The sequence below is a fragment of the Eurypyga helias genome, unplaced genomic scaffold (genome assembly GCF_000690775.1).
Source record: "Eurypyga helias isolate BGI_N326 unplaced genomic scaffold, ASM69077v1 scaffold3282, whole genome shotgun sequence".
In the NCBI taxonomy this organism is placed as follows: Eukaryota; Metazoa; Chordata; class Aves; order Eurypygiformes; family Eurypygidae; genus Eurypyga; species Eurypyga helias.
Window position 1 is genome coordinate 112,932 of NW_010236517.1, and position 9,830 is coordinate 122,761.

At 35.1% G+C, this 9,830-nt stretch overlaps 1 protein-coding gene across 1 annotated transcript in view; it reads right to left on the reverse strand.

Annotated features, from left to right (window-relative positions):
• SLC35B3 (solute carrier family 35 (adenosine 3'-phospho 5'-phosphosulfate transporter), member B3) overlaps positions 1–8,064 on the reverse strand; it is a 21,569-nt gene extending 13,505 nt beyond the window's left edge. Inside the window, exons 1-4 of the mRNA XM_010147111.1 lie at positions 7,788–8,064; positions 6,366–6,487; positions 4,287–4,441; positions 2,629–2,736 (exon numbers count right to left, since the gene is read on the reverse strand). Coding sequence (XP_010145413.1) covers positions 2,629–2,736; positions 4,287–4,441; positions 6,366–6,487; positions 7,788–7,988 — 586 coding nt within the window. The 5' untranslated portion in view covers positions 7,989–8,064. The remainder of the gene's footprint in view (positions 1–2,628; positions 2,737–4,286; positions 4,442–6,365; positions 6,488–7,787) is intronic.
• Positions 8,065–9,830: the final 1,766 nt, after the last annotated feature.

Sequence of the window (9,830 nt, forward strand, 5' to 3'; positions counted from 1 at the left end):
GGGGACTGTTTACAAGGGCCTGTAGTGACAGGACAAGGGGTAATGGCTTTAAATTGAAAGTGAGGAGGTTTAGTTTAGATACCAGGAAGAAGTTCTTCATGGAGAGAGTGGTGAGGCACTGGGACAGGTTGCCCAGAAAGTGGTGGACACCTCCTCCTTGGAAGTGTTCAAGACCAGGCTGGATGAGGCTTTGAGCAACCTGGTGTAGTGGAAGGTGTCCCTGCCCATGGCAGGGGGTTGGAACTAGATGGTCTTTAAGCTCCCTCCCAACCCAAACCATTCTATAATTTTACACTATTAATGTGAGGCTTGAAATTAAAATATTAACACTGCTTATATATTTACAAGCTACTGGATATTTACATAAATTCCTCAACAATACTTTCTCCCACTTGCAATCCCCACCATGCAAATGTGTTGAGACTAGTGAGTTGTTTGGAGTTTACCTGCCCATTCAGGCTTCTTTAATACTCCACATTTTAGAAGACTCCCACACATAGAATTAGAAGACACAGCAGAGGTAGCTAACCAAGCAGTATCATCTTAACAACAGTAAAGCTAAGGACAAAACATCTCAGTCTGCAAAAGACTAAACTGCACCTGTACAAACCATTTAGGGTAGAAGAATTTGTATGCTATTGATATTTTTACTGTGTCTTCACTGAAAATAGTGAATTTCTACTTACACCTGTAATCCCAGAACAGTGTAAGTTCCTGTAGCATCAATGTTTCAAGACTGTCTCCTTCTGTACATTCTTCTATTCCAATTTCTCTTTTGGAAGTCCTGTATCTATTTATTCACAGCTATTGAGGATAGCTATCACTACCTCTCCGATTTGATAATGCCGGGAGATGCTTTGAGCTCTCAGCACCAATTCCATCTTGAAAAGTATTCCTCTTCCTTAGTTACAAATATGTACCTGTTCTTGCAGAAGAGAGATTCTGTTTTCAGGGATGACCTTTCATGTGTAAACAAAAACTGTGTATATTCCTTTTTTGGCCCAGAAATACTAAGCTTAGGTTTCGATAGCAGGAAAAAAAGACTTGCACTCCTCCAGATAATATTTTACATCTTCTCATGCTCCATTTTTAGTATTTTCATCACACAATGAATATTATGTATTTTGTTTAACTTCACAGCACAGTTTTGCTCTCTTAGAACTGTGAAATGTAACCAGTGTTGTTCTTAACAAGCTAGGAGAAGTGATTTTCTATGAAATCATGCTAGAATCATACTAGTTTGCATGGATCAGTGCTGCAGAAGTGCATAAATCACAACAAACTCAGGAATTTACAGGGCAGCAAGTAGGCAGTAACGTAAAACTGCAACTTTAGAAAACAATAATTCTGAAGTTTATAATTTAATTTGGTGTTTATGTTTTTGAAAGTTTTAATATAGTAAAAAACGTTATTATTTATTTGAAGATACTTATGAAGATACAAAATTAAATTCTGCCTCCGCTTTCAGTTCTTGTTCTCTGATTTACCTCAAGTGCAATTATTCAAAAGAATACGCAAATTTGCAGAGAGGGCAAAATTTTTAATAATTCTTATCACTGCTTTTACACTTCAGCAGCTACATTATTTCTGCAATACCAAAAATTAGTACATTTCTTGAAGGAAGATATCATCTGTCTCTATAATTCATCCAATAAAAGGAAGAACTCCACCTTTCCCATTATGAAAAGTTTCTTCTGGTTAAATTAAGTGACATGGGAATAAAACAAAATATTGCAAGTGGGAATAGAGAAATACAGAAAGAACCTTCTCAGAAGTTGAGCTGGAGAATTTCGAATCACTTTCATAAGGGAAGATTCAGACTTTTGAATTCTAGTTCTATATTCTGTTTTCACAGAACTAACTTCCTCCAAGTGGTAGTGCTCTAAGCCTCAGTATATACAGACTTGTTTAAAGTGTTCAAAACAAATTAATAATGGAAGATCACCCTGTTTATTCTCCAAAGACATTTAAAGGTTTTTATCTTGTCTTTTGCAGATCCTTGAGGACGCCAGGACTTTGCTACATTTTCTGCAGTTTACCTTATCCCATTCAAGTTGAAGAATCAACTTTCCAAATCTTTCAAGAATGTAAGTCATAGCACATATTTATAACAATTCAAATTTTACAAAAGGAATATATTAACATGTGATTTCTTCCACTACCAGTAGGTCTAAAATTACATTAAAATGTATGAGACTTAATTTATGAGCTAGGCAAAAGATACATACAGTTTAGAAAATATCACAAATTGATCATTACTAACAATAGATGAAATAGTATTTTCTGAGGACAAAAAGCCTTTTCCTTAAAACTTAGAATTAATAATTTTTAGGAAAAATCTAAATCAGTGCCTTTGCTATAAAGACATAAAGGTTTCATCCTGAATGTCTGTCATAATAGTTGTTTTAACTCATCTCAGAAAAAAAGAACACACTAGAAGTTGAATACTAAAAATTTTTTCAAGGTTTGGTATTAATCCAAACACTGGCCAAGTAAATAACGTGGATTTTATTAATAACCAATTCTCCCTTGTCATTTGAGAAAGAATTTCAATGAAGTTTTTAGACTGTCGTGGTTTAGCCCCAGTGAGCAAACAATTACCAACTCTAAAATATAATATATCTTTACCTGTCAAGTTGAAGTTTGGTGCAACTGTGCTGTCAGCTAAAGTAAACCATATTAATCCAAGACTCATACACAGGGCAGCAGACACATCTGCAATATTATAACGTTTTCCTACAAAAGCAACACAAACAACATGAATGGACTCAGCAATCAGCATTTCATGTTTATCCCATTTAGCAGACTAGAAGACAAAGGAAAAACTGTTCCAGTGTCATTCTTTAACTTAAACAGAAGACTTAATGCTTGGCCTTTCGTGACTGGAATTAATTTCTTCTGCAACAGCAGTTCCCAACATGTAGCTCGATCTTAACATAGTATCTGATTCTTGTGGTCACTTGTAGTTTTACTACTAGTGACATAAAGCTCGTTGTCCCTGACAAAGCACCATCTCAGCAACTTCAGGAGAGCTTAGACGTTTTCTTAAGATTTTTTCCTCATGCAAGACATTTGGGCTGCGCTTATTGATTAGAGAGAAGCCATTCCCAAATACTAACAGACGATGTGGGTACTTTTAGAATCCTACATTGTCTTTTAGTTTGGGAGAGACGGGACACAGAGGGGGGTGGAAAGACAACAGGGAAATGAAAAGGCAGGAGTTAGCATATCTTGTTGGAAACAATATATCCCTTTCCCAGAAGTTGTACTTTCAACATAAGCTTCCACGGGAACTTCTCAGAACTGAAAATTTTAACTGAAATTTTTTTTAAAATACTAATAAAACCCAAAATCACAGCTTCTGAGAATACAATACTACTAAAACACAATAAAAAAAGTTTCACAAAGCTTTAAGGGAACATCAGTTTCTCTGCATTAAAACAATAAAAAAATTACTCCTAATAAAAGGTAAATACTGTGCACACATGTGCACATGTAAATTTGTAACCTCTTCTGAAAATTCAGTTTCCATTGCAACTAGAAAGCCAGACTTAACTACAGAAACAAAAATGTATCATTCAAGGTACTGCTCCATAACACTTGCCCATGCAGAGCTTTACTGACTTAATGAAACCCTGCGTATTGAACAAATAGGAAATTCAATGATACACTTAAGTCTTCCACATACAGAAGCACTCAGGTGCATTTATTCACATAACTGTAGACTTTAGCTGTTGTTCTCCAGATCCCTTTTTCTGTTTTAGGAATAAGAACCATGACTTTAGGACTAGCCAAAGACATGTGAAGTCAGTTGTATTTTGATTAAATGTTGAATCAAAATTTAGGGATTTTAATTAGGAATTTAGGACTTAAGATTTTCAAGTAAGATGAATAGGGGATTTCTTCACAAATGATGGCTGGATTTTTTTTTTCTTTCCCCATTTCAAGTTTTCCATTTCATTACTGAAACTGTTTCATTTATGAAGTAATTTAATTTAGAAAACAAAGTTACATTACTTAAAAATCAGGAAATCCTGCATAAAAATGGTTTTGCAAGTGACGTGTACAACTCCTTTTTCCTCTCATTTCCTGTTCACCTAATTGTATTTGCACATTTTCTGAGCAGATGCTTCAGAAATTCACATTTTTCCTTCTACAGGAAAAATATTCCCTGTTCCTCTCTATCCAAGAGCCTCAGCGGAATTTAACAAAGTACATAATTCCATACACAACTGCCTCCCAAAGAAACAACAAAAAAATCCTCTAATAGCAAGACTAACACTTACCTTGTATAAAAACCCCGCCTATCATAACTGGAATCAGCTTACAGCACTTGAAGATGACTTGGGTAGGGTAATTCAGATATCCTAAAGAGGTATTTGACAAACCCATAGTTCCCACTGTTAAAAACGCTATTATCATGTAGGTTTTGCCAGGAATTCTACAAAATATAAGCATACAAATCTTGGGATTACAGACTCATCTAGTGGAGATTTAGTTTGCAATATGCAGATAAAGGAATATGTTTGTAATACAACTTGACCATCTTTCTCACGGAATATCGCTCCATAACAGAAATTTAAAAACACCCATAAATGATTTCAAATCTCTTTTCTTTCAATTATTGCAAATAAACAGCATTCAAATACAGGATAAAACCTTCATGGCTCATGAAGTATTCAAGCAGTAATTTTTTAATCTCCTTCTGAGAAGGTGTATTATTTACAGAAAAATCAAGACAAAGGCTTCAGGTTATTTGTCAAATGAAACACAGGTTGGTATACTAAGATATCCTAAATCTTAGTTCTGTCATGGCTACTCTATCAATTTTTTTTGGTGAAGTTTTCACGTGAACATCATCATTTTTAGAAGGATGAAAATTGAAGAAAAAGTACCCTTGTTTTATAAAACTCAACAGAACTAAGAGAGAAGTGATTCAGATATCACGAACAGAGGGGCTTGTTGAATATTTACAGATGTATTGTTTGCAATTTGATGAAATGACAAACCTGACAACAGGTGATCCAATGGTAATTTTTACCGATCGCTGTGCTCACACTGTGAAGTCATTGCTGGGTGTATGTTCAGCTATTTTTTAGTGCACATTCAGAGCCACATTAAGCCACATAAGGAGATGTCTTGCTGTAACCCTGTCTTATCCATAACTCACTATGTGATGTAGGCAAACTCTGAGGCATGCAAGAAAAATTTAAATTTTAAGAAACAGAGAATTTGGCATAAAAATTAGGAAATAGATTTTTTAATGTCTACAAGAAGACATCGAGGTTATACATACATAAAATTAAATGTAAAATATATTTAACATCTACATTTCCAACACAACTTACTTACAGGGTCATGCTCTGTAAGAATTAGCAACCATTTGGTAATCAAAACCTGAATACCAGTTACAGAAAATTCAAAAGGTAACTATGCAATATTACCTGATGCATCTCAAAAAGTCAGAAAACTTGAAATATAAGATGTTGGCGTTTAAAATAAAAAGAACAATTTATCAAAGTTGAGGTTTTTGGCTATAAAAGAATTCTTTTACCTAAAATAAGTATATCCAAAACTGGCCAAGATTGACTACAGCTAAGGAAAAAGAGTTAAGCTCAACGAGGATATAACTCTTTAAAACAATTTTTAAAAGGCTGTACACCATGACAGCCTCTATCCCAGTTTCCAGGGGGCCTCAACATACAATTTCCAGGGGCTGTAGTTGGGCTGGAAGCCATAGAATTGCAATACCGAGTCAGATCAAACTATCCCATATCCATAGGATTCAGGACAGCAAAAATGTCTTTGGTCAACTGCAGTAAAGACACAGAATAATTTTGTGCCAGGGTGTTAAAGAGTGCTATCTCAAATGCAAAACCTAAGCACATCCTTTGAAGCAAACCTACACAGCCACATGGCAAACAGAGACCTCTGACACTCTCCAAGACAAAGCATGTTAAAGGAAGCTCTTGGTGAGGCACTGCCAAGGTTTAAGGAAAAGGTATTCAGTGACAGATGGCTTCAAGTGCTGTGAAGTGCAGCTGGCTTTATTCCAGTCATGAGAATCCCAAGCACCACATACAGGAGTCAGTCTGCAACAGCTACCTTAAGGAGAGAATATGCTCTGTAAATGGGACAAACGGACAGTAGAGTCAACAAGACTACTTACAGGTCTGAAATCCAAGTGGGTGCTTATAAAATATTTTCTAACGTCATCCAGTAAATTCACATTATTTTAACTATGGGATTGCTACCAATGCCTCAGAGTGTTCAAATTCAAACAACAGAAGTTAAATTTACCATAAATATCAAATGTGTTTTTAATTTGATGGACAGTGGGTTAACATGCTTGGAAAAACACATACCTTCTCCTTTTGTCCTGAATCAACTGCAATTCTATTAGTCCAAAAATGGAATAAAATCCAAATTGCACTAAAGTGAGGTACCAACCAAAAGGTTTAAAACCTTCCACTGAAAATATCAATTCCTATAAAAACAAAAACCCACCAAGGTCACATACATACACCAAAATATTAAATTAAAACAAAATTAACAGACTTTTTTCTTCATGTACATGCACATCTAGCCTTTGCAGCTGCTGGTTATTAAGCAGAATCTACCTGCCATAGATAACTTGCAAAGTATTGAAAAGACTATTTAGGTTTTCCAAAATGCAATGAGAAAATTTACTGATGGTGTAAATCCACTGAAATTAATGGATTGATTCATCAGGGGAATAGGTTTGATCCATTAATATTTACCTCAAATTATAGATGGTTTCCTGTCTGTTTTTCAGTTGTTTTCCAGTTAATTTACTTCAGTAGACTGTTTCTGTCCAGAATTTATAAACATCTTACAATAAATTAAATACAAACTTTCTTTAACGGACATATTTACTGGTAATTTTCATCTCTTAGCACCTAGTATTTTGAGTGCGTATGTTAAATAGCACTTGTGAGCGTATAAATTTGCATTTAAAACCAGAGCAATTTGCTATGGAAAAATACATGCACTGCATAAAGAATTATGTACATGTGTCAGTTCTGGAAATAAAAAGGATACCCGGTATTTTCCTTTTTTGAGATTCTGCTTTCAATCACTGATAACTTTGTCTAACTCAGTGTAGGTAACTTTATTTTAACAAACTTCTCAGCTGTTTCTGAAAACTGCATTGCAAACATGGTGATTTTTAATTACTAACTTTTTAAATCACTGCTTTCTTGAGAACACTCACTGAACTTTAAAAAAAAAATTAAAAAAGGAACAAAAATTTAACCGCTAAAGATAAAAGAGAAATGTTTAACCAAAATGGCATAAACACACTTCTGCTTAACAAATAACCATAGCACATGTTTCAGACCTGTTCTAAGGATGAGCAGAGAGAATAGATTACTGTCACCCATGGAAACCTAAGGAGATATAAAGGTCCATCACCAGGGAAGGCTTACATGTCTGTACAGTTCTACAATTTGTTTGTTCTCAGAAGACTATGAAATCACATGAAAAAAAATACACGTTCAAAACAATATTAAAAGCTATAGCTTGCACACAGAAGGAAAAGATCAAGTCATGACAGTCCAACTGAAGCAAACCTTGTAGGCATGTGAACTACAATAGAATCTTACATTATACAGTTACTTACTGCTCTTGAATTCTGAAAGCTTGACTTTGCAATCAATCTCTATTTTAAAATTCTACACAAATTAAAATACTTATTATTATGCTCTCAAAGAAGAATAGGGGTAAGAGGAACTGGCCTAAGACACAAGTTCATACATAGCATTTACCTGTAAATATCCATAGATTAGATAAAACATAAAAACTCCAGAAACACAGATGAAAAATTGAGTAGGCTTGTTAAATTTGCTGAGATTCATGCCAAGAACTACAACATCATCTACTGATTTGATATGAGGAGACATAGTTTGAGATTTGGAAGGTACACTGATGGAAATGTATTTTCTTGATGAAGTGAATTTCAGATCCATTACTCCTAGTTCGCTGCATTCGGTGCTATTGTTGTCTCCTTTCTGCTCTTCTCCTTCTGTGTGTCCTCTGTCTGAAGGCTGTAAGAAATGCTGAAGTCAGGTGAGACGTAAGATACAGCTTTCCAGCAATAACACTAAACAAATGTGACTTAAGAGATTTGTTAGATTATTTTTAGTCACAAATTTTATTTATCTTTTCTGATGTTCAAAGTTAGCATCAGTTAATATAAAAGGCCAACACCACTTTATGAAAGCACTTTTGATTCATGTGGGAAGTACTATTCCTACATTCTACAGAACAAACAAACAAACAACCCCCAAAACACCAGCAATAGAAAACCAGCTTCAGTTTCACAATAGCTCACACTAGCCCTTTTATGCCAGTACTTTAAGGAGTGACTGCCTGGGAGAGAAGTGATTCCCATGGTCACATCACAATGAAAGGATTAGTATTGAAGCACTGTGGTTCTGTCTGTTTTACTTCATTTTCACTGTGAAATGCACCAGACTAGTCCACTACATGGAAGCCTTGCTAAATACTATGGATTTGAGCCAATGATTTGCTACAAGTGTTGAACTGGATGAAGTTATTCCCCCATTCTCACATTTATTCACTATTTCTCACACACTTCTGAATGAAAGAACATGAAGATAGAAACAAGAAAATTAAGAAACCAGTCTCAGAAATTATACAGGTTATCTGATGAGGTCTCTGGTATGGCAATTCCTTTAATATTAACCACATGCAGCCATTTCCACCTGTAATAGTAAACAAAATCGGGTAACTGAAGCCTGGAGAAGGAATTTAGCAGCTTAATAGATTGACAGCCAAATAATTGTTTTCTCCAGCTCAGCAGAAAGTATGATGTTTGAGTTTGAGGCTGCTTCTTTCGGGTGTTTTTTGTTGTTTTTTGGTTCCCCACACCCCACAAGCCTTAAGATAAAGACACTGGTCAGCCAGTTGTCCCAAGATTTTTAAGTCTAGGTCAACATCTACTTCAGTGATCAGTCAGTAATTAAATTCTGTTTGTCTCAACTATTTAGTGGTTTGTGTTCTCCAGCTCAAAAATACTTTTCTCCTCAGCACACATGTATGCAAAATGCTTTTCACACTGTTTTTAAATGGAAAATATGCTACTGTATAAATGCGAGATCATGCAGTACATGTAGTGACTTTTATCTGCATGGACACTGCTAATTTATTATACAATATAAAAAATGAAAAGTTAAGCTGAAAAATGAAGAATTAGTATAAAACTTGCAATGCGGTTATTTTTCCTTTTTGGATACAACCTACTAGCAGGTTGGAACAAGATTCCTATTAAAGTTCTAAAAGAATAGCTTGGGACTGTAGCAGGAGTTTAGGGACTATAATAATGATTTGTGTTTAAACTCAGAGCTTTTCAGTTCAAAATCAGAAGTGAGGGGTAGAAAATTTATCCTTCTGGATTGTCAGCTGATCCTAAAATAAGGTGGCCATAAAAAAATGGAAAAAAGTTGAAGTAAACTCTTTTCCATAGGAACAGAAAGGTACCAAGGTCACACAATGAGGCACTAGTGAGCCTTCAAGTACTGTATCATAGAGAGTTCTGATCACCCTCAAAGACAGATTCAAAGAACAACTGCAAAAAAGGTTATCAGGACGGAGGAACAGATTGCCCGTCTTATGAACTGAAATAATGAATGCGTAACATGTCTACCCTAGCAAAACCATGATGAAAAGAAAACAGACTTGCTTTCAATAGAAGTGTCACAGGATTACCACTAAGGAAGAAAAATAACACTGATTTCAAGGACAGTAGGATGAGAACAAATGGGCATGAAGTAATCCTGAACAAACTT